General features: G+C 31.6%; 1 protein-coding gene across 1 annotated transcript in view; it reads right to left on the bottom strand.

Moving 5' to 3' along the window:
• Positions 1-27,128, bottom strand: part of LOC122515661 — a 174,023-nt gene that overhangs the window by 28,683 nt on the left and 118,212 nt on the right. The window contains exons 3-4 of the mRNA XM_043633057.1: positions 23,866-24,068; positions 8,709-8,841 (exon numbers count right to left, since the gene is read on the bottom strand). Of these exons, the coding sequence (XP_043488992.1) occupies positions 8,709-8,841; positions 23,866-24,068 (336 nt within the window). The remainder of the gene's footprint in view (positions 1-8,708; positions 8,842-23,865; positions 24,069-27,128) is intronic.

The raw sequence follows: 27,128 nt of genomic DNA, 5'->3' as shown, positions 1-27,128 counted from the left end.
CCTATTAATGCAAGTTTATTACGAAGAAATCAAAATTTTGTTTTAATTATTATTTTGCAATTTTTGATATCGATAGAAAATTAGTTGAAATACTTTTGTAAATTAGAAAATTTCAATTCTTTCTTTTATATTTTTGTCTCTCTCTCTCTCTTTCTGTGTCTTTGTCTGTCTCTCTCTCTCTCTCCCTTCTTTTCTCCCCATCCACTTTATCTCGGTTCTCGAAATTAGTGGAATCATCGTAGGGCCTCGAAATCCTGTTAAGCTTCAGCTCGCTCGCCTAATTCAATTATTTCTGTGGTAACCTATATAACAAACGATATAGGGCGCCGGTGGTTCGTGCAATTGTTTGAAGTACGAATTAAACGTGTGATATAGGGGTGGTTGGTGGTGGTGGCGAGGGTGGTGGTGGGTTTTTCGAGCTTTGTTGAAAAAAAAAGGGATGAACGTTCGTATAGATTTCGGAAAAAATGTAGGGCGTGAGAAGAAATTGCTTTTTTCTTTGTTTTTTTTTTTCTTTCTCGTTCGTGTTTAATCAGTTTAATTGTAGGATCGTATCATTTTTATGATAATAGTAAAATTAATAATACGAACGGAATATATGTGTCGAGGGTTTAATCGGTTTAGTATCTTAAAATATGAAAACAGATTTTTTTTTCATGATTACATAACAATGTATATTGTTTCATTTAATTACGAATTAACAATAAATTTATTCTCTTCTCTCGAAAATATAATATATATATTTAATACAACATATTTAAACTAGAATTTATATTCAGTTGCGTGTAAAGAGTATATTTTATTGATTATATAAAATGAAATATTATATGAAATATTATGAAATATTATATAATATAAAATATATGTATTATAATATATATGGCATATTAGGGAAGAAAATTGGGGGATTAAAAAGTAATAATAATTAATTACAGTACGCGAGTTGAAAGTTACGGGGGATCATAAAAGGGTTAAACTTATCGTTCACGAATACATAAACGCATGCATAGAACATTTTAAGCCAATAGAAAGAATGGAAGTAAAAAGCGTACGGGTCAATCGAAATTGATATAATAAATTTACAAAAAAAAACAATTGGAATATTTTTTTCCGTATTATAACAAAATAATAAAAAAAAAAAAAAAACAAAAAAAAAGAAGTTAAAGTAGATGAGATTAAAATCGATTTAAATTGATTCTTTAATATTTTTCTATCGTCGAATACATATTCAATATAAATAAATAAATATATATATATATATGTGTATACATGTATAAAATACAAGTTTGTATAATACGTGGATAGCAGGTATGTGTTAGTAGCAGGTCGAATATTTCCCTTAGATCGAGATAAGTGCGTATACTCGAATGTTTCCGTCTTCACGGATACATAATCTCCCTGAAGCAACTTCGAAGTTCGAGCTCGGCGTATCGTTATCATAGAAATCGTGGAATTACGCGGGCATATGGTTGCTCTGTATTATTAAGCAGAAACGAGAGAGGGTTTTACCGGATTTCATCGTTTTCTACGCTTCCGTTCGTTCGTTCGTTTCGTTCGTTCGTTCGTTCAATTTTTCCTCTTTTTTTACTTTTCTTTTCTGTTAACCTTTTCCGTGGTTTTTCTTTTTTTTTGCTTTTTATTTAAATGTTCAGTCTTTTTTATTGTTTAGTATTTTTTGATTCCATCATTTTCTTCTTTCCTTTTTCTTTCTTTCTTTCTTTCTTTTATTCGTTACTTTTTCGTATCCCAAAAACCTTTCATTTTTGTTCCCCCCCCAATAAAAATTTATTCTCTCGATCGAAAAGAAATGATACGAGTTTGTATTTTTGTTTTCGAGATTGTTAAAATCCTTTACTAAGAGTAAGATTTCTATATGCTAATTTACGGATATCTTTAGGTACAGTAGTTTGAAAGGATTAAATTCTTTGAATATTGTTATTATATTGGTAATTCGAATGAAAATTTATGGGAATAGATGTTTCACAATATAATTTGTCATATTTTTATTTTTGATTTTATATTTAATCCAATTTGATATTTCTATAAGTAATATTAACTAAAATATTATGAATTCGTATAGAACACACATGTTTACGAAAAACATGTTAAACACACTTGTATATATGTTAATTTTTAAATCAAATTAAATTTGTTTTTACCGATCGTACCTCTGTTAATAAATCTGAGAAAGTTGAGATCCCGTTTGTCAGAAAAATCATCAAAGGCAACATTCGATCCAATTTCTTTCTGCATATCCGGTATATAAAACTATATCATCTTTCTCTCTTCTTTTTTCTTTTTTACTCTTTGTTTTCTTTTCTTTTCTTTTCTTTTTTTTTATATTATTTTTCTCTTCTTACAAACGGTTACTTTTAAATTGTTCCCCGATTATTATGCATTTCCCAAGAGACTATTTTCATAATTTTCTATTCCACCTCGTTCTTTTCTTCAAAAGTCTTATTCCAAAATACATGGAACGAGAGAGCAGAGAGAAGTCTTTAAAAATAGGACCTTTTTATTTTTTTCTTCTTTCTTTCTTTCTTTCTTTCTTTCTTTCTTACTTTCTTACTTTCTTCCCGTCTTTTTCCAAGTTAACGGAGCTTTGACCGCCTTATTCACGTCGCTACTTTGCGATGGGTGGGTGGTGACTTACCCGAGCAGCATCCGACGTCACATCCGTTCGATAAATAATCATTTTCCCGTAACCTCGAGAGGGGATCCCCCCATGAGATTTATTCCTTTCGTAATTCTTGCACTCACGAGAAATTATGGGGTTTGTGTCGTGTACTATTCTCCCTCTCTCTCACTCTCTATCTCTTCTCTCTATATCTTTTTCTATTTTTTTTTCTTTTTTCTTTCTTTCTTTTTCCTCCCCTATATATATGTATATATGTATATATGTATATATGTATATATGTATATATGTTACGTGATAATTTTTCATGAAATATCGAGCCAACTTCTCGCCCCATTTACCTGCACTGAAAGAACCTTTCCGATTCACTGTGTTCTTCATAGATATCGAGGCCAAAGAAGACACATTTTTTTCACAACCTCTTCCGACTTTACTTTCGTAATACTTTATCATCTATCATCAAACTAAATCATCATTGATGAAATATCGTATACGTTTTTTAAACTAAACCATTACATTTATATCTTTTGATATCGAAATTAATTCATGCTTTTTATATTATATCATAGACAGATGCGAATATTTTAAACACAATTTTACATTTCGAGAGATATTGATAATTAAGAAAAAAAAGAAGAAGAAGAAGAAAAGAATTACCATGACCCTTTTTATTAGAAAATTTCTATAAATTTGATCGATCCCATCCATCAATCAATGAATCTTTCTTTCAACTTATCCCAATATATTTTCTCCTTCTCTCTCCTCTCTTTGGTTTTTCTTTCATTCTAAATATCAGGATCTGTTTTTATTTGAAAGTAAGGACCCTTTTTGCTGAGAGAATTGTGGTCGTGTAGGGCGTAGACCGAGAACTCCGGTTATCTAGCAACGATTGACCGATTCACTGGAAAGAAGCCAAATCCCTCGATCATCTTCGTGCCTAACATACTTTCTTGTCTTCTTCTTCTTCTTCTTCTTCTTCTTTAGCAACCTTCACCAACACGGTAATACCAACAGCTGCCTTGCACCACCACCACCACCACCACCACTACTAGTAATAGTTGTAGTAGTAGTAGTAGGTAGCTCTTACTATTCTTTTAAGTTGATTCCGTCTCTTTACTACTTTCTTCTCCGTTTCTTCGATTTTTCTTCTAGCAAACAGTCTGTGCCAGTCTGGGATCTAAGCTAACAGTTCACCGGGATCGATCAACCCAACTAGCTAGGTTCGTTCATCTTGGAAACTAGAAAACAGGAGATTTCTTTTCGTAAAACTCGATGAGAGAACCTAGGACGTTACCCCCTGACTTTCTCTTGGGAACAAGAAGAAACCGATTTTAGTTTCCTGTTTCCTTGGTTCTTCTGTTCACTTGGTTTTACTTTACCCCGGAGAATGGTTGAGAAAGTCATGCTAAGATCGAAGATACCGATCTTGATCACATATCTTTTTTCTTTCTTTTGTTCATTTTTTTGTCTCGTTCTTCGAAAGATATGGGGAATATATTCTAACATTGTATATTTTAGAATAATAATCATCGGTCGGATCAATTTTCGCATTCAAACCACGAATATGGAATGTTAAAATAAATATTTCATTGCATTGTAAAAATTAATTTTATTGATTAGCACTAGCTGAAACAAAACAATGAAACGCATGAACTTTTGATTCACCCTAATATAATATTATACTTCAGTACTGAATTATAATTACGTTTGTACATCATCGATAATTCAAACGAATCAGATGTGGGATAATATTTTTTGTTGGATTTGATTTCGTTTGAATAGGGATTTTGTTACGCGATGATTAAGTTAGGTGGAGTTAGATCGTTCATTAAATGGATGGAATATTTGAATATTTTATTTCCATGGTTTATGAATCATGCCATCGAAGAAAGGGTTATGTTTAGTTTTTTTTATCATAGATAATCAAAGTGATGACAGGAGGAGGAGAAGAAGAAGAAGAAGAAGAAGAAGAAGAGGATAAAAAAGAAGAAGAAGTAGTTGAAGTATAATTAAGTTGATTCTTTTTTTTTTTTCTTATGACCCTGCGATGTATCTTAAAAAGTGTTATTGCACTTTCAGCGGCAATTCAACTCGTGCATAATATTATCATATTTTAGTGAAAATGTTTCATTTATGGTCGTTACTATGTATTAAAAGTAAGGATACACTTACAGACTGTATGGTATTAACTTTTCAAAGTTATTCTCTCAAGTATTAACCCAAGTGGTTATCTCTCGTCAATAAAAATAAATTAAAATCAAATAAAAAATAATAACACGTTTTACTAAAACTACGAATTGAAGAAAGAAAGAAAATTGTAAAAATTCAAAGATCGTCTAAATAAATCGTAAAAAATAATATTTCAAGGAAAATTTGAACGTCGTGTGATCAATGCGATTTCATGGGTTTAAAAAAAAAAAATAAATTTCCCATATTATAATCGAGTATGTATATATATATATATCGGTCGAAGTAAAAATAAAATAGTACCGGACCTTGCATTATTTCCTCATTAAATAAATTCGCTGACTTCTACGTGCTCTTCTTCTCGTATCCTGAGAAAAGGAAAATCCCTGAAGCAGCATTCCCATTTGGTGGGTAGACGCTAAAGTAGATTCTATGGCTCCATGGAATATACACTTGGAACGTGCTTTTGGCATACACTTTGCCATACATGCTGCCGAGACTTTCTCATATGCACGAATACGACGTGGAAATGTACCAAACGATTTGCCACTGACAAATAAACGAGCTCAAACGGTAGCTGCGACCAATCCGGTGATCTTCTAACGTTTCTAAATTAACTCCTAATGTGAAAACATTTCCGGTTAATATATTTAATCGTTCACAAAGAAATAATCATTCAAACGATCGTTTTATTCTTGATTTACGATTTGATGCAAGATACGATGCACATTTATTATATAACGTAATCAATTCTTTTTATATTTAATTATTCGTTTGACAATTTGTTATTTTTTTTTAGCAGAAAAGTATATAATAGAAAACACGTGTGTATTGTAGTATTAGTTAATATAATATATTATAATAACAGTATAATATTGCATAATATAATATTATATTAAACCATATAATAATTTTAAATTATTTTATACAATATATATTATTTTTTATAGATTATATTATAGTATAGTAACTTACATTAATATAATACAACGTTTTTTAATTTCTACGTACAAAGGATCGATAAGTTTGGTTTACTTTAACACTAGTATTAAAGTACAGTAACTCTTGTACTCCTTTCTATTTTCTACCTTTACTTCTTATATATATATATACACACACGTTACAGTAACTAAAAGTAATGCGAATGATTCTTCTTACTGCATAGCAGTTATTTTCAATTTTGGTAGAGCCCTTTTTGTTGTAGTTGGATAAGAAAGTAAGATAGAAAAATAGTATGAACAGAAGAAAAATCGTTTTAGAACTTTCAAATTCGACCCCTATTTCTTTTTACATGTGTAACATGTACACAGGAGATGATTCTTTAAAATTATGACAAGTTATTCTTCTTTATATATTCTTCAGTCAAAATAAAACAAAATATATGGCACAATAAATACGTTATAAATTGTTATCATCTTATTTGTTATACGAATCTTATTAAATCATTTTGAAATGAGAAATATTTCATTTTTACGAATATTAATTAAATAATTTGTTCATTCGAAATCATAACAGAATTCGATTAACAAACAATCGAAATACGAAGGAATATAATTGTGATCTGAAATAACTGTTTATTATTATAATATGTATATATTATATATACAACACACTTGTATATGTAAAATGCAACTCTCTTTTTTTTTTTTTTTATATTAATTATAGTCAATTAACTGTGCTTCGTTGCACCACGTGCTAGAACATGGCCGTAGAACGAGGACGTTTAATAAAGGCCACCGCGTTACTTTCTAATTAACAATTAGGAATCCACTACCCCTGGTAAAAGGGGTAAGTGTAAGAAGGGTAGATTGTGCAAGAGAAAAGGGGGAAGGGGTTGAGGGGTGAGATGGGATGGGATGGGGTCGGGTGGGGTGAAGGAACGGCACAAGCACTGCTCGAATTAACCCGTTTGAAATAATTACGAAGCACTGGGCCCCAGGATTATGAAAGCACCGAAGAAGGAAACGGTTTTATCGTGTTCTCGCGTTATCCTACATTTTGATCATTCCGTTTCATTATTGTAACCTCTTGTAAGATAGTTTTTCATTATCTTAGGATTATTCTTACTTGGATTAGTCTAACTCTTCTATTCATTAACGTTAACTTGAATTACATTAACGTCGTGTACGTGTGCGTGTGCGGGTGCGTGTGCGTGTATATATCTGAATTTTATTTTTATTATTTTAATCATCATTTAATAAATAAATATATTTTGTGTAATATATCATAGTAGGATTACGTTGTTGTGATTTTTCATTTTTTTTAATTATCTAATTAGATATTTTTAAAATTATTAATATAGTATATATTAATTATATTGCATTATTAAACATATACCATAGTTTTTCTTTTTAATTAATAATTATTTATATCGATAAAAGTATATACAAGAATTTGTATTACGTAGTAACGATTAAAAATAATTTAGCATTACGGAAAAATTGAAAACTATCATTTTTCGATTTAAAATAATATTGCAAGGAAGGGTGGAGGGAGAGGGGGTGTATGTACGTGTATGCGTGTTTGTATAAAATCGTTCTGGTATTTCTATTAAAATAATCTACTCTATATACAGCAATATAACGTTTCTCTTTCAATTCGAAATTATTTCGTATGCATTCTCGTTATCGAATGGAATGAAATAATCGATTATATACGAGCACACGGTTTTATACCAATACCAATACCAATACCAATACGAATTTAAAAGAAAAAAAAGGAAAAAGAAAAACAACATAATATTTATTATCAAATAATTTCTACGTGTGTTTCGCTTTTCAATTTTCCAAGTACGAAGTACATATACATACATATATATATATATATATATACATTTGCGTATATATTTTCTCTTCCAATCGAATTTCCATGCAATCGCGATAAGGATGAACGTAATTTTTGCCATTCGCAAATCGGTTATATTTTATCAAGCACAACGTTACGATTTCTTTTTTCTTTTCTTTTTTTTTTTCTTTCTTCCCTTTTTTATTTGTATCTTTTTATTTCTTCCACATATCCCTCCCCCCCCAACACTGCCTCCATTTTTCAGTACTCGCGTATGCAATTTTCTTCTCGTTTGATTTTATTTTATTTTTTTTTATATTAAACAAATTTTTTTAGAGATTCGAGTTTATTATATATATTTTTTATTATACACACGAATAAAAGGGTAAAGGGGGAAAGAAGAAGAAGAAAAAAAAACAGACGAGCAGCCAGAAGATTGAAGGGAAATCAAATCGTTGTTGTCGCAGCGAAGACAAAAAAAAAGGGAACCTCTGCGAAACCCTTGAAAAAGGATTCGACGGGGGAAGAAAACCCTACTCGTCTCGTAAAAATGTTTCCGTTTATGATGAATTGTGATAAACGATGAAAGATTCTTTTTTATTTTTATTCTTTTTTTTTCCAACTTCGTTTCTTCGTCCTTTTTATTTCTTTCCCCCTTTTGGCTCAATATCCTTGAAAAATCGTTGACCAGTTTCGTTTTTTGTTTTTATCAGCAACCTGCTTCCCTGCTTCTTCCCCCTTACCCCCTACCCTTAACTTCTTTCGATTTTTATTTTATTTTTATTTTATTTTTATTTTGTTACATTTAAGTTTAATTGGTTGTAAAGATTTGACGTTGATAGGGTAATATTTGATAAAAAGATAAAAGAATAAATATAGTTTATATATGTATTGTTAAATAAACAGGTCTTCGTGGCTCAAGTGGTAGAGCGTTCTTTCGGTATGCGAAAGATCCCGGGTTCGAATCCCGGGCCTCTCGATTTGTTTTAAACAATTGAAGCTCGAAATTTATTGTGGGAGAGTTCTTCGAACGAACAAAATGCGTCAGGGTTGCGTTACTAAATAATAAAAATAGTTAAATAAAATAATAATGCGTACTTACATACGACAGTTAAATTGGCAGTTTTGACAAATGAGGCAAATGATGGACCCTCCGTTGACACTTCGCATTTGTATTGACCGGATGTTGCCAACCTCACGTTGACCAACCTTATCGATTTTTCGCTGTTTGATTTCTGCGGACATAAAGAAAACGAAAACGTTTACTTTGGTAATGGAAGATTTACGTATTTCGTGACGTGACGACGTGTTGTTCGAGGTTCGATCTCGAAAGTAGTCTTTTTGTTTAGTTTTTTTTTCTTTTTTTATGTTTTAAATATGAAAATCGAATATGTGTACGATGACGTTTATATTATGGTAGTGTTGTATCGTTATCAATATCTGTGTCTTTCATATCAATTTAATCAAGTTTTTATTTCGTTGATGCATTATGTTTGAACATAGAATTCATTATTTTTCGTAGAATATTATTTTTCAATATTCAAGATTAATGATTTCATTTTGAAATATTGATTGACCGATTTTTCTTCTTTTTTTTCATTTTATACAATGTTCTTTGATAGTATCACTTTTATTAATTTCCATAGAAAAATGAGATTAAAAGTAAATTGTAAATTTTTAAAAAAGGGGACACAGGGGGAAGGGGATAATAAACATAATGTCCATTATTGCATTTAGAAAATTCGATATCGTCTGATATTGTAATATATTATCGTTAATATGCTCTTCGTTAAAATAAATCATATTTTATTGTCATATAATATAAAACCTCGTTAAAATCGGCAATTACGTATGAAGTAGATCAATTTTCCCGTGCGGCTTGAAATCAAATTTTCCCATCTAATGAGTTTCAAATTTTATAATATATGTTAAAAATACTAATCAATAATATTACTACGAAAAATATTGAATATCTGGCATAGTATAAAAACAACAATAAAACAACAAGTATCGATCTTATCAGATAGGTTTGAAAAAAACAAAAAGATTTTCTTTAATATACCCCCAATGAAAAAAGAAGGGGGAGGAGGGGGAATTTAAACTTTGTCAAAGTATAATAACTTTATCATTTCAACTAATTCCATATTACACGAATAATTTGTGAGAAGGGGGATATCGTATTGATCTAGAATCGATTTGTGGCTAATCCTGACTAGTCGAAGGGCATTCGAATTACGATCCGTTCATTGTGGATATCGAGATAGAGAGAGAGAGAGAGAGAGAGAACGTAGAAACGGATTACCGAGCTCGGTATCTCACTAACGTGAATATATCTCCTTGTTGAAACATTCCTGCGGTAGTATAATGTCGTGTGCATTGTCTTTGGTGGTCGTTAGAGGTGAGTAGGTCGGAGGAATAATGAGAATGTTCAAATGAAACAGTGTTAAGATTGAGATTGAGAGAGAGAGAGAGAGAGAGAGAGAGAGAATAAGAAAGATTAGCATGGGATGAGTTCATTTGACATAACATATATTATTATTATATTTTAAATAATTATAAATGTTCACCAGAGAACCATACCAAAACAGGTACGATCAAAATTTTCAACTATTTCTAAAAAACATAAAGAAAAAAGTCTCATTTTATTCACATGTTATTCACATCTTGTGTACCACCATCAGTTGGTTTCACGTTACATGGAAAAAGAAATCTTTTACAGAAAAAGAAAAGATATCATAGGAAAAATATACATGGATAGGATGATACGATGATAGATTTTTCAATCTGGAAAGAATGTTGTTCTCATCTTTTATCTTACTTGGTAGAAGCATCTGATGTTGTACTCTGGTACACTATCCCCATCGTTGCGTCAGGGTTTGTTAATAATGCATACCGAACACATCTCCCTTTTCGTTTTCCTTGAAACCTTTAGGTATTTGATCTTTCTACTAGCACGGTGTATTATCCTGATGGATAAAATAAACTCGTTGTCCGATATCAATTCGAATGTCTTATCATGTAACAGTTAGAAAAAGATGTGAGGGAATAAAGAAAGATTAAAAAATGAATGAAGAAGAAATTGAAAAAGAATAATAATGACTGATAATATAATAATGAGTTAGAGTTTAGCAAAGAAACGAAGAAACTTTGTTGCAAAAGACAGATGGATACAAGAGGAGGGGAGGAAGTAATAGACAAGGTAGTATTGTCGATAGTGACGGCAGTGTAAGTTCATTGATAGCGAATGCAAGGTGGCAGGACGTTTCGAGCTTATCGATAATTCATGGGCCGTTAGTAAAGCTTCGAGACACGAGTACGCGACTGCTCGCATTAGGTTCGATTAGATACATCCGCGGTCCAATTAACTCTCTCACTCTCTCACTCTCTCATTCACTCTGGAAGCTATATCATCACCGTCAGGAGAATCAACTCTGCTAGGCTCAGTTCTAGTATGCTTTTCTCTGATCGGTTCTGATCTGCTATGCTCAGGTCTGTTCTAATCTGATCTGATCGGTTCCACTATATTCTGTTCTGTTCTGGATTGGTCTGGTCTGGTCTGGTCTGGTCTTCTCTGTTTGGGTTGTCAACGCTTCAACGCTTTCCTACTACCCTTAAAGGGTAGACGAGAAATTGAGCGTCGGGTTCGATTGATAGGACTTCTCAATTGATTGAATCATCCCCTAGCAGCCTATAACCCCGTTCTATTTCCATCTCTCTCGATTTCGTATATTTCTATCCGTGCCATCGAACCTGTCATTTCGTTTATGGCTCGCAGATGATACACTCGAGAGTGCTTTGATTTTTATTTTATATTTTTTTTCTTTTTATCGGTGAATGAGGTTTTCTTCATCTCTTTGATAATAATGTTATCGATTGTTTTTGTCTCGATTTTATTATTTTAATGTAGTACGTATCGAGAAACTCGTATATGATTTTTTTCCTTTTTTAATTTTAATATATATATATATATTTTTTTTTATTTAAAATATTCTCATCTCTTTGCGATGATTTTATTACAATTAATTTCTTTCTTGTTTTCTTTTTTTTTCAATTTATTTTATTTTCAATTTATCGATAATACAAATGTTTATTTTAGTTTAACTTAAAAATTGTTATTGTCCGTTGTAGGAATAAAATGATGTTACGTTTGATATCTCTAACATGTTAACCACCATGTCCGACCTATATTTGCTTGATGGGTAAGTTACCAGAGAAGCCTTGTCAATTATATATGGGTAATGTAATTGACAGAATTTTGCGAATAACGTTGCAAGGGTATTACATGGTTACGCGTCATTCGATTATGATCGTTTTACGATGTTAACGTTTTAAGTTTTAATTATCAACGCGAATGTGTTTTTATTATATTCGATGATTGATATTTTTGTGTGTGTGTGTATTTTATTTCTTCACAGTCCTATCAGATTATTTGGAAAAATGTGTGTGAAAACTTGCGAGTAAACCTTGCTCCCATTTCATTCGTAGAAATGTAAACGCGTTGAAAAGAAAGGTGTGCGAGAGAAAATAAAAAGAGATAGAGAAAAAGAGAAATACTGAAAGAGAAAGAGAGAGAGAGAGAGATCCGATTTCTCTTGGTCTTTCCATTTGTGAGAGCTACTTGGCTACTCGGTAGTACTTGGAAAGGGCATTCGTACAGAGTATGCCCATTGTCTTTTCCTTTACTCTGAAGTTAGTTTGAGCGAGTTTGTGTTTCATGAACAGAAACGGACAGGAAAATGTCATTTATTATTCTAAAGCTGTCTTTACTGTTATATTTATAATATATATATACGGTAACTCTAAAATATTCGGATACTGTTACTTTAAATTTCTATTATTCATAAACACAATTATTTTGGTAATTGTTTCTATTAATATTATATTTTGTAATCTAGATAATGTAACTTAAAAAATTGCTCGATCAAAAAGTCATTGATTATAAAATTCAAATCGACATAAATAATAATAATAATAATAATAATAGTTATTACTTAAAAATTAAAATTGAAAAAAAGAAAGAAAAGAAAAAAGAAGAAAGAATATTATTAGATATTACATTATATTTCTCTATATAATGATAACTTTATTAATATAATTTTGTTCATGAAAAACAAACAACGTTTTCGATTGAAATTATTCAGTTTGCGTGAGAAAATTTGTACAAGATGTCTGTGTGTGTGTGTATATTGTCGAGAGAGAAAATTTACTTGGTCATTCGTGTTTCGCTCGAAAAGAATTTGTCGTCGTGGTGGGTTAGGTAGGTAGGTAGGTAGGTAGGTACGTGCCCTCGAGCAGGTAAGGAATAAATCAAGGTGGTCGACTTCGTTGACACAGCATCTTGTATGTATTTCCGCAACGTCGTGTCTCGCGTTGTTTCTATTTGGTTCCTCGAATCGGCAAGAACCCCGTTGGTTGCAACTACTGCATCCACCCCACGATATTTGCATCTCTTTTGCAATCGTCTTAAGGAGCTTGGAAGTTTACTACTAGTACCAGTACCAGTATTGCTGAAAAATAAGACTAGTGTAAAGGTATGGTAGTTTGAGGGGCTGGAAAAGGGTGGAATTGAGGGTGGAGAGGTGAAAATTACCACCAATGTATTGCAAGTTCACGGTGTTTAGAAAGTTTTCGCGGTGAATTCACTCGGCGTATTTCCAAACGGGGGCTTTTCTGACTTTTCAAATACCTTAGCGTCTACTACTATTTCCATTCGGTTTTTTATCTTCGTTTATGTGCATATTTTTTAGATCAAATCTTTACCTTTCTTTAGTTGTTTTATTTTTGTTTTTTTTTTTTTTTTATCATCTTTCTGAAACGTCAATAAAAATGTTTATTTCGTAATAATAATAATACGAGACTATACTTTTGTTTAATTTCATTTATTTAATATATCTGATAAAAAGGATCTGAAAAACAAAAGAAAAAATTGTATTTAATTTTCGAATATTAATAATTCGACGAAATGTATCCAGCTTGCCGATACGCTTCACAAAAAAGTAATTGAATAAAACGTTATGATATATATTTGATCAAATGTTGGGAATTAAAAAAGGAAAATTAATAAACACACTTATACAGACGTGACTGTGAATATACATATATATATGTGTGTGTGTGTGCATTAAAACTTGGAAAAAGTATCTTAAATGTATTTTAAATCCAAACATTTGAATAAAATAAAACTCGACGAAATGTATCGGAGCTTTTATCCATCGAAAGAAAAACAAAAATCTATTAAATCGGTGCACTTTAAAAGTAATCACGATTAAACGTTAAAATATAAACACTCGATCGAATTTTCAGATTTAAATCAAAAAAAAAAAGAAAGTATAGAGAAAGGAAGAGAAGAGGTTTAACAAACGTAGAAAAACTCGTGAAACCTATCCAACCTGTCCAAAGGTTTTCTTTAAAGTATTTAGAATGACGTTGACTTTACAAGGTTAAATATATTCTAAAGATATACGATCTTCTTCCTCTTCTTCTTCTTCCCTTCCTCTTGTTCCATGTTAAGTTGTTCGTATACCATCGTACCAAGCGGATGGTAAAATTCGAAGAGTCGCATCTCGTCTGTACGAGTTCATTCGCCGCGAGGGAAACTTACAGCATCCATTAGACGTTCGCATCCATCCATTAGCGTCGCATCTATGGACGCCGTTTGGATGCCCTTAATGGATTCCACGTTCCGCGTGGAATCGGGTTAATTCATTGAAGCCGAGGCGAACGAGAGTAAGGCGAACATCCTGCCGTTTTGTATCCGCCCTTTCACCCAACCCCCAACCCCTAACCCCCTAACCCCTTAACCCCCTCACCCACCTAACCCCCAATCTCCGACACTCAAGTTCCCTCCCCCCCACCCCACTTCACTCTCCTTTACCTTTACCTCCCCTATTTTCTCTTTTTCTCTCTCTCTTTCTCTTTCTTACTCATTTTCTAGGTACATTACGCGAATATTATGCGTCACGGGAGATCATCACTCGTTCTGCTATCGTCTACTTCCTCTCGATAGACTTTTAATTCATTTCTTTCTTCTTTTTTATTTTATTATTATTATTGTTATTATTATTATCATTTTTCTCCATTTATACAGGATAGAGGATTATTTCAAATGACGATGGAATTGTTTAAAACGTTTCGGTATTATCAACGTTGCGTATATTTTTAGATTGTTTTCGTTGTTATCTTTAGATAATTTCTGTATGATAGGATGGTATATCGTATTGTTGTTATAATGTTGGATTTTTGATTGATTCAATATGTTGCTTTATCCTCCCATCGTTTTTTAATATTATTCATAAAGATAAATATTAATAGAAGAAATTATAGGAAAAAGATGTTGGGAATTTGTTTTTATCCGTTTTGACGTGTATCATTCGTCATCGGGGGGGGTGGGAGGTTGGGGGTGGGGGAAAAAGTGGTACGTTCCTTTAAGTTTCTCTTCTAAGAAAAGAAAATTGTTCGGGACGTTTGACCGTTCTCGACTTAGTTTTCCCTCCACCCCCTAGCCCCCTACCCGGTGTGTGTGTCACACGTTTTCCCAGAGTAATCGTTTTGCCGCGAGTCTTTCGCGAGAAAAAGGAAAAAGGTCATCCAGGTGACCTACTTTTTTCTTTTCCCTCCATGCACTATTGTAAAAAGAAGAAAAAATAAACAAGTTAGTAGAACACGATTTCTTTTCAACCTTTATCGTTTATTTCTTATTCGACAATAGAGAAATAGGTTTTACCTGTGTGTACTTGTTCAGCTTGATAATGATATTGTTATTGTTATTATTATTATTATTAATTGTATTACTTTTTTATTTTTTTTTTTTTAAATTCGTAACTATAACGTATAATAAACTAATATAAAATATTAAATAATCGAGTATAAAAAGAAATCTATTACTTTTATTTCAAAACAAACATTGTGGATTTCATTCAAACCTCCTCCCACCCACCCCCTCCCCCAACCTAATATAATAAAATAATAATATTTATTTGATAAGAAAAATTGCAAAATATATAATATAATATAATAAAGTGAAAAGACACTGACACGTGGAATTTACGATTAACGCTCGTTTAAAACAGATCTAAATAGTTGAAGATGAAAATACATTGCTGTGGTTTTATTCGTACAAGTAACACGATGTATCGAGTAATATTACTGAAACGTCTCGTTTCCGGGCATACAAGCAAAACTATACATATATACATACATCTATATATATATATACATACATCCCTTTTCTCGTAGTAAGACCTTCTCGAATTCGAGAATGGCGGGAGCGATATTACCACAGAACAAAACAGAGTTCATAACGTTTGAAATCGTGCGGTCGGTTGGTACAGGAAACCCAAGAGACTTTGAACGTTCACCGCAACAGGAAATACGAACTTTCCTTCTATGTGGAAGAGAGAAACCCATAGTCACTCACGTACTCTCATATATACATATATATATACCCCATACATGTATTATATTATATATATTTTCATGTAAATGTATTGCAAAAGGAAAACAAAAGGGGCCCGTGTCGATCCTTTATAAGAGGCCTTATGAAAAAGATCAATATCGAGAAGCTATTTTTCCGAACATCTACCACTCCCCTCGTCACCCCCTTGACCACCCTCTACCTTCCCTCTATTCATCCACCACCATTCGTAAAATAACAGGATATTTTTTAATACGAGAAAGAAGAACGTACCGAACGTACCGAACGAAACGAAAGTATGAAAAATATTTGTACTTTCTACGGTTAGGTAGGTGGTCCACGTGAACAATATTTTTCACGAAAATATTCCACTTTTTTTTAACTCTCCCGTGAAAATATTTTTTTGTTATTACATACGGATACGTATTTTTGGTTTTTGTCTTTCTTACTTACTTACTTTCTTTCTTTTTTTCTTTCTTGATTGATTGGTTTATTTTTATTTTTATTTCTTTTTTTACAATAGGACGAGAGTCAAGAGAACAAAATTATAACCCGAAGTATCGCGGCTATATTTTTTTTTCTTCTGTTTTTTTGGGGAGGGGGTGGGATAGGGGAGGTAGGATTTTACGAATAGAAATATTGTCGAGCCAAAATTTTGGTGGAATATTGGCGTATGGCGATTGAGAGAAATTCTTTTGTTTTCTTATTTTCTTTTCCCCATCGAAATTAAATATATATATATATATATATATATTCTTTTTCATTTTTCTCTTTTGTTTGTTTATTTGTTTGTTTTCTTTTTTTCTCTAAATTCAAGGCCGATCGATAAATTTGACCAAAATTTGACTATTTTTAATCGTTTCATTCCTTCGCACTTATTATTTCTTTATAATTAAGAAGAAAAAAAAAAGAAAATAAACAAGATAAATCAAAAAGTTTTGTTTTATTTATCGTTTCGTAAGATTAACGCGTCGACCAACCCCATTGATGCAAAGTTATGTAACCAAACAAGAAAATTACAACTTCTGGAAGAAGAAGAAGAAGATGATGAAAAAGAAAAAGATATAAGAATGATGCAAGGAAATGGAAGATGAGTAAAAAGAAGAAGAAGAAGAAGAAGAAGAAGGGGAAGGAGGAGAGGAAAATAATGAAGTCGAGCGTCTAGAGGGTGGAGTAATTTTCTCAAGGTAATAAACTAAAAGCATCTTTCCTCGGTTATACACCCTGAATCCTCTCGTTGGCTAGAAGGCCCACAGGTTCCTTCCTTCCTTCCTTCCTTCCTTCATCGTGATCTTCGAAAGACAAAATTACTTTTACTTCTTGAAATATAGAAGCAAAAAATTATTCCTACGACCGTAATAGTAAATAAATGAAAAAGAAGAAGGAAAAGTAGGAGGAGGAGGAGGAGGAGGGGGAGGAGAAAAAATACACAATTATCAAAAAATCCAGAAGAAGAAGAAGAAGAAACAAAAATAAAATGACCAAAAGATCAAGAAGAACAATCACAATAATAATAATAATAAAATAATAAAAAAATAAAAAAAGAGAAAAGGAATAGAAACGATTCAAAATGGTCGACGACGAATTTAGATAAAATTTACCAAGAACCATCCAAGATTACCTTCATCCCTACTTGAAACTTTTCAAAATGGTACGAGTATGCACCTCTTTCTACTCTTCCACCACCCACCCTTCCTCCGCTCCCCCTCCTCTTTCTTCTATTAAGAATTCTTTTCCTCTTTTACTTTTTCCTTTCTTATTTTTTATCTTTCTTTTTTTTTTCTTAACCAAAGCTCCGCACCCCTTCATTTTCTTTCCGCTTTCTCGATTACGGACACCCAGAAAGGACGACGAGGGTTGTCGTCGTACTCGGTCAAATCCTTTGATGTCGACCACGATAATAGAAAAGAAAAGACTTACGAACAGCTCCTTCAAAGTATCTTTCTTTCCTTAACCCACCCCCTCCCCCCCCCCCTACTCCCTTCTCCTACTCCCTTTCATTCTCTCACTTACTCTCCTTCTTTCTATTTCTCTCTTCTTCTATCGTTTTCTTGCTCGATATTAGTTACTTTGGATGAACGTATTTCGAAGGATACTCTGCCATATTTGTGTGATTTTTTCTTTTTGGAAGAAATTGCTCTTAGAAAAAGGAAACTATATTGAAACATATTTGAACAACAGATATTTTTCATTAAAACGTTGAGAATAGTTCGTTGCAATGGTTACAAATTTTGTCGTTTTTTTCTTCTTTTTTTTAATAATATAATTTAAAGTATAGAAATATACGAACGTATCGTTGGATTAGAAAAATTGTAGAGAAATTTCTTTTATTTTTTTCTTTTTTTTTTATAATTAATACAATATACAAATAATTTATTTTGAATTAGGAATAAATACTTTACTCTTCAATTTTGTTTCAGTTTAAATATTACAAAAAGAAATAATTGTACGTTTAAATGAACAAATAAATATCCCAGATACATAGAAATGTTTGATTATTCGAAAAGATGATCGACAGAATGGTTATTGGGATAGATTTGTGGTTGAAGGGTGACAGAAGGAAAAGGGTGGGTGGAATATATGCTCAATACGACAGGGGAAAGTATGCAAAGGAAAGAAAAAAGAAGGAAAAAAAAAAATCTTTTCTACTTTTCATCCCCCGTTACTCTCTGTCTTCCTTCTTTTTCTTTTTCTTTTTCTTTTTCTTCTTCTTCTTTTTCTTTTTCTTTTTTCAATGTGCAACCGGAGGACTTTGAGTTCAAGAGTTTGTAGTCGACGTGCCGTGTCTCATCCTCCCTGGGATCAAATTGAAAGCGACGGCACCGATAATCTTCTTTTTTCCGATCCCCTGAAACTACTCCCCCTTAGTTGGGCGTATGCACCCCTCACTTGCGACGCTCCTGTCCAGATTCTAGCTTCGAACGCGAAAGGAATATAAAATCGTTTCAATCGTAAAACTGCAAAATGCTAAGTTTTCTCGACTTTTCTTTTCTTTTTTTTTCTTTTTTTTTTTTTTTTCTTCCTACGTTGAAACTTATTTTCTTTTTTCTACGCAACGTTCACGCGGTGAAAAAAATGATTGATCGTTTTTTTTTTATTTTTTTTTTTTCAATTTTTGTCTAATCGTTGTTTTTTTTTTGTTTTTTGTTTTTCAAATTAACTACGTTTTTGAACGAAAATATTCATTTTAAACGTAGATTAAAATGAAAAATTAATTCATTTCTCTCGGCGATCCTTTTCTATCGTTGAAAATGTTAAATGATTTTTCTTTTTTTCTTTTTTCTTTTTCTCTTCTTTTTTCTATTCTTTAAATATTTTAACATTGTCTATTTATTACTTGATAATGTAAATTTCTATATCGACGAGCCCCCATTAAATACGAGCTAAAAGGAAATTGGTGAATCGATCGAGCGTATCGTGACGTTGTTATCGAGGTTTATAAAGAAAAAGAAAAAGAAAAAGAGAAAATATGCATAGAGGGAAAAAGCTTATTATCTTTTTTTTCAACGATCGTTTTTAACGAATATATCGAACTACATTGTCGTTATAATTCGTATATCGTATAATATAATTGAAGAAAATAAAACATTCGAATAAGATTTGTATCTTTTTTCCCCCCTCTTATTAAAAAATAAATAATACATTTTATTAATTAATTATTCATTAAATAAAATACGTTTAATAAAAAATTGCCATCGATTAAAATAAACAAAAGTTTTGACTTTTAATATGATTGAAACAAGGAAGATCGGTATTTTATTTTAAAAACACTTTTCGTAGTTTCTAAGATAAGATAAGAACAAGGAGGGGGAGGAGGGGGAGGAGGAGGATGAAACGAGTTAACAAGTGTAACGAGAAAATCTATTTGCAAGGAGAGAGAGATGCACTCGAAGCGAGTACTTTAGTGATTTTCTTCTTAGCTAACTATGCTGAGTAACCTTGCAATAACAAGCCCCCAGAATTTCCCCTCAACCAGCCCCCCCATCCCATCCCACCCCACCCCACCCCCACCGTACGCTTATAATCTTGAAAGCAATATTTGTTAGATGATAAAAGAAAAACGAGAGACAAACAGAATTTTACATCGTTTGTATTCTAGAACACTCAGCTCACAAAGCTCCCACCCCACCCCCTTTCCCCACCCCCTCAATCTCCACCATCATTTTCAATTCTTCGTAACTTTCATTTCGAAGTAGGAAAAGTTATATAACCGTCTTGTAAGTAAAAATTAATTATAAATAAAAAATGGAAAGACTATAACGTATATGATAACAAATATATATATATATATAAATATCATAAAAGAGAAGTAAAAGAAAAAAAAGAAAAAAGATAATAAGTAATAGAATTTCGTAATATTTATTACGTTAATTCGTTAGATCAAATTGTTTCTTCTACGGATTATAAAAATACTTTAATATATTTTTCCTCTGCTCTCTCATATTTCTTCTTCTTCATCTTCTTCTTCTTCTTCTTTCATATCCAAAAAGTGATTTGCATTTTATTATTATAAAATTTCTATGTAAATGAACGATACACATTAACAGTTTGAAAATATTAATCGGCGATAGGTTTAAGAAAAATTTCAAACGAACGTAATCGCGTAGATAACATGAAACGTTAAATACAAAAATAAAAGCAAAAAAAAAGGAAAAGAAAAGGAAAAATAAAAATGAAATGGAAAATGAAAATATGAATTAGATTTAGTATGGTTTTAAGGATTCGGTGTGAAAACTCGCATATTGTTCGAGTTTGATAAAGGATACAAGAGGATCCCGTTGAGATTGCATTCTTTCTCTTCCATACGTCTCGTTTTTCTATTCTAAAGGAAATAGTCGCGAGAAGATACATCGTTGGGTATCGAGAATTTTAAAAAGAAGGAATAGCGTGAGAGATACTTGAAAATAGAAAAAGAATAAGATGGAGGAAGAAGGTGGAAAGATAGAAAAGGAGAATGAAAAGATGACGTACCCAACATTCGCTGAACAATCCTATGAACTCCGACAACGTTTTTCAAGGATTTCTATTCTTTTTTTTCCTTTTTTCATTCCTTTTTTTTTTTTCTTTTTTTTCTACTTCTTCTTTCCTTTTATTTTTTTCTTCTTCTTCTTCTTCTTCTTTACTTTCTTATCTATCCACCCTTTTTTCCTTTTCACCAATGAAAAAACATAAATCACGATGAAGATTGAATTTCTGGATATTTCTTTCACGATAAACAATCCTAAGATAACACGGAATAGTGGTTTCGTATTTTAAAGAAAACCACCCCCTCCCCTCCTCCTCCACCTTCTCCTCTCCAAACTCGTATATATTTTTCGATTGTAATACAGTATACTCGAGAATATATAATATTATATACTTTAGAAACGTTAGAAATATAATTACATTTTTGTTTTTAATATAAATATTATATCGATATTAAAAGTTTGACAAAATTGTATTATCTTTTATAAATGAAGTTTCTAATTATGCATTTTATCTGTTATCGTTGAATGAAAAAAATATGAAAATAAAAAAAAAAGAAGGGGCTTACCAGACCTAGTTTCTTTTTAAGCAACAATTCTCGTTCGATTGGGATGTTCGATAATTTAAAAAATGATATAAAAATACGAACTGTTAATAGGACAAAGCCAATAAATAATAATAATAATATAATAATAATAATAGGTATCGTATGTGAACAATTGATATTTGTTATTCGAGAATTGTACGAAATTTATATATTTGTATATTTGTATAAAAATACGAACTGTTAATAGGACAAAGTCAATAAATAATAATAATAATAATAATAATAATAATAATAATAGGTATCGTATGTGAACAATTGATATTTGTTATTCGAGAATTGTACTTTTCTTTTATAAATTGATTACGATCCCATCCTCTCTTCCTATTCGATATTTGGTTTCTTCTTACTTCGTGATATCTTCGATATGTATTTCACAGAGATCGATATTACAGTAGAAGGAAATTCTAGAAGTAAAGAAAAAGAAAGAAAGAAAGAAAGAAACATGAGAGAGAAAAAGGGAATGCAATCTTCCTGGATATATATATATATTGTACTACATTGTTATCCTTCCTAGCGTCAACTATGAACTTAAAGAAAGAAAAAAAAAGTCTTTTTGCTATTGTCCAATGAAAGAACAGATCTTACCGAAACCTAACTTTTATTCTTCAATTTCTTATTCAGGTTTCTGAAAACTTTTGGATAATGAACACCAATTATCTTCTCTGTTGAACTAACTTAAAGGTAAAATTAAACGAACAAACGGTTGAACTAGTTGTGTGTCAGTAATTAACACAGTCAGATTTATTATGAGTAATTTTTCTATAGTTTTATTATTTTTCTAATTAATATTATAATTAATATTAATATTATATTATATTCTAATTAATATTATATTGTATAGTAAAAATCATATTTTTTTATTATGCGTGTTACTTTTGTTTTAGGAAATTATTTAAACAAAGATAAAATCTATTTAAAATTTACTAAATATATGAACCTTAACAGATTGAGATAATAATCTAAAACGCGATACGTTTTAAATCCATCGTTAGAATTTAAAATGAACGTGTATCCTACAGCAAACTCGTAGGATCTTTCTTATGATCATCCTAACAGCAAAAGAAGATCCAAAAGATGTTAGGTGCACCTTCTTCTTCGTCGTCGTCGTCTGTCCTTCGAATGGTTTTGTCGGTAATCTCGGATATCCCTTCGATTTGGAAGATGAATTACGTCGGAATCGTTGAGGGCTAAAGAAGCAGAATAAAAAAAGGAAGAAAAAGAAAGAAAGAAAGAAGAAGCAGCATCACGGGGTTTGAACGGAAGAAAATAAGGAAGGAAGGAAGGAAGGAAGGAAATCGAGCATCGAACTTTCGAGCGTCGATTTTCTTGGTGATTTTCTTCTTTGAAAACCTTTGCACGTACACGCACCCCTCCGAACGTTACCCACCCTTCTTCGTCATCCCTATGATCACCCAACCCTCCTCCCCCCCCCCCTTTACCACCGTCGCAATCTTCGTCTTGGGAATCTCGGTGAAGGTGAAAGGAGGGGGGATGGGATCGAGGATTGGTTTGGGTTGGTTGGTGGGTGCTTGAATTGGGGGGGGGGGGGTTAGGAGGAGGACGAGGAGGAATAGAACACCTTAGGAAAAAGTGTGGCGGGTGGGTGGGGGGGGGTTAGGGAGGAAAGATGCTCGTTGGTTTTCGCACTGCAGGGGTTACAAGATTGATTGCATCGAATCTCGCGTACGGTCGACGGAAGAACCCTTAAGACCTCGTGTACCACTTTAGGGAATACAACGTTTCCTTCCTACCTTGCTTCCTTGGTTGGTTCGTTCGTTGGTTGGTTGGTTGGTTGGTTGCAACGTTCCTCAAAAGATTTTTCCACCTTGAACGACGGTGAAAACGACGACCGATCGGAACTAACACCTGCCCTTTTTCTTTTTTCTCTATTTTTATTGTTTTATTTTTTTTTTTTTTTTTTTATTTTCTTCGATGCTAACGTGCCCGACCCTTTACATTCCTTCTTGCAAGCTTCGTAAATTTTTGTAAGGATCTTGAAAATTCCTATCGCTCCCCCCCTCCTCCTCCTCCCATCGTCTTGACATTCTTTGTTTTTTCTTTCTTGGTTTGTTCGTTTCGTAAGGATCATCGTCATCGTTTTACAGGATGGTATTTGAAAATATTTGTTATGATTTTATAAAAATTATACGGTAATTTGCGATGACAATATGTGTCGTTGATAGAAATGCAATAGTTTGTTTTTTTTTTTTAAGGGTTTAAAGTTACTCTAACGTTTTGTAAAATAATATTTGATATTTGAAATATAATACTTACCTCAAGATTTATACCGGGTTGAGAAAATGTTTGTATTTTGGGATAGTTAGCTGGTACGAATCGGAAAAATTCGTGATCATCTTTGTACCATTTGACAGCGTAAAGACCAGTTTCACCCATAAGTCTCCATTCGCATCTTAATTCGATCGCAGAACCTTCGATAGCTTCTCTCGGCATTTTTATTTCGACTCTTACGTCCCCATCTGTAACATAAACACATACAAATTTTTAATCAATTTTTATTTTATCATTGCAAACGAAAATATTGCGATACGAATTTAATAATAAATTTGAACAAATTGTGCGTTTAATAATAATCGATAGATTAATAATATACGATAGTTGAACCTAAAATATCATAAATTAAACAAATCTAACAATAAATATTATACACGATTTAAATACGTACGTAATTATCGTATCGTTGTTTCATTCGTTTAAAATTCAAAATTATATTTCGTCTTACCGAGAAGAATATGCAGAAGAAAGAAAGAAAAAATACTCGAATAAAATAAAATTTATTCACCCCACCGTTAGTATTAAACTATTTTTATCGTAAACATGATTTTCAAGTTATACGAATATTATAATAAATTTTTCAGCAAGGGCCGTGATTCTTCGAAGTACACTTCTTCTTCTTCTTCTTCTTCTTCTTCTCTTTCTCTCTTTCTCTCTCACAGGACACTTTAATCTTCGAGGACTACATCGTATCCTCCCGTAATACGAGGAACCCCTCTTCGGTTATAATTTCGGGTGAGTGTGCAAACACAGGCCTGACTTACGCAACTTAATCTCGACTCTGTAATTTCAACCTAGGAAAGTGTACGTACGTAAGAGTATATACATTCATAAAGTACCGTATGGGAGGGTAGGAAACGTTAGTATTTTAGTTCGTATGTTCCGTGCTCATCACAGTTGCCACTTGCCATTCCAATTTCGTTAATTCCAATCCAACAAATTAGAATGTTATTATACGAAAAAATATATAATATATTTGTTTATTTTTTTACCTTTTTTTAATTATCCAAATTTTCTTTGACGTATTTTAACATCATTCATTTCATTCGAATCTAATTATAAATAAATATAACGTGCTATAATAAGTATCTTAATATGATCAATTTTTTAACGTTTTTCATTTATATATATATATTATTTATTTTATTAATCGATGACAAACTATTATTATATATTATATCAATTGTGATTAATTTATAATAGAAAAATATTATTTGAACAAACTTTATATAATATTTTATTTAATTTTATATATATATGAAAATAATAATATTTTCCATAGTTAAGATCTATATTAATGATGTGGATGTAATAGTATGAGAATCTAATTTGAGGAATTTCAAATTAACTGAGGAACTATTCCTAGTTACTCTCTCTCTCTCTCTCTTCTCTCTCACTCTAACTCTATACGAAGATGAGGAAATTGTATGGGTGCTGACATGAAGTGCACACACTCGTACTTGCTTGACCGTGTCGTCGTCGTAGGTCCATCAAGTAGTATATAGGCAAACTAGCACAGTTGGATTAGCTCTTTGGCTTAGGATCATCCAAATTACAAACGTTTGATGTCTCATTCATAGTCATGCATCGTCGTATATGACGATTAAATCATTTACTGAAGTGTATTATACAATACTATTGTAATAACTTAGGTATAATCGTGAATACCACGAAAGAATAATTCTTCCGACGTTTAATTATATTTCTCGACAAAATAATTCATTTGTTAACATTCTCATTTCTTTTTTTTTTTCTTTTTGAAGAAAAAGAAGAATAATCACATTTAATACACGATAAGTGTATTATGCATTTATTAAAAGTGCATCGAGTTATTGTCATTGTATATATTGATGTTTCTCATTAGAATTGTATATGAAAATATTTCACGCATATATTTAATTACAATAGATTACAAATGACAAGGATTAAATATAATTCATTTATTTATAAATTAAATTCTGAGTATTTTTGATTAGAAGTATTTTATACGTTGCATAATGTTTCGAGATTAGTTTAAAAATTGGTATTAGTACAAACGTATATAATAGAAGTATTTAAGTATGTGTTAACAATGTTGCATATGCAACGAATAGAATAATGATTCATGTATCAATAAATTAGGTTGCGTGTTTGATTGTAAATATATTTTGGAATTAGTTGAAAAATAGGTATTAGTATATAAACGTATGTTACACGTATACACACGGTCAAAAATGTATATCGCATGAAACGGATAATAGAATAAATCATGCTTCGACGAGTCAGGAGATGTGTATTATATTGTTAATACGTTTCCCTATTAATTATACCAAATATCCAATTACAGAATATTGTTACGAACATATACAAGCGAACGTGAATATATAATTTTCTTTGATTACACTATTACGTCATCATTTGATCTGTTATTCGTTGCAGTATTATACTAATCGGAGATTAATATTCTTTTTATTTTATTTTTTTTTTTTCTTAACAAAATTTTTCCCATGGTATATAATATCGAATTAGATTTATTAAAATACAATTAGAAAATCTAAATAATCTATTATTTGATTTCGAAAAAAAGAAAAAAATAATAACTTTGTATTCTTAAAAAAAAAAAGAAAGACACTTAATAACACAACAATAAATTCAATAATAGTTAATATATAAAAATAATAAACGATATACCGTGTTCGTAAATTATTTTAATTTCATTTTGAAATAATAGAATCAAATATACTTGGACTATATTACTCGAATGCATAAAAATAAAACAGCCAGTATATTGGCATGACGTTTTATGAAATTAGCCTAACCACGACGTCAGACACAGCTGTTTCCTGGTATCCACGTTGAACGTTTACGTTTTCCAATTTCTCTCTTTCTCTTTTGAATTTTCCTTTCATCGTTTTTCTTTATCCCATCCGTTTACTGACATACTTCCTCCTTCCTCCTCCTCCTCCTCCTCCTCTATACACACACACACACATACACACATACTTCAAACGATTTTCTCTTTATCCTTGTTGCAATTTCCGTAGTTATGGGGAATTCTCGTCGTTATTTTGCCAATCGATGTTTGACGTTTCAAAACCATACTCTCTACCTCTCTATTCGCATAATCCTTTAATTTCTCATCTACAATCTGACGTATCGGAGGAAACTATTTTATTTTAGACCTAAATTTTCTTCTATTCGTCTAATCGATGCTTTGTACCTTCGATCATGCCACGATTATCTTAACTATGTAGATAGATAGATAA

The sequence above is a fragment of the Polistes fuscatus genome, unplaced genomic scaffold (genome assembly GCF_010416935.1).
Source record: "Polistes fuscatus isolate 324 unplaced genomic scaffold, CU_Pfus_HIC Scaffold19, whole genome shotgun sequence".
Taxonomy (NCBI): domain Eukaryota; kingdom Metazoa; phylum Arthropoda; class Insecta; order Hymenoptera; family Vespidae; genus Polistes; species Polistes fuscatus.
Note: the sequence above shows the minus strand (reverse complement) of the source record. Positions and strands in the feature narration are given on the sequence as shown.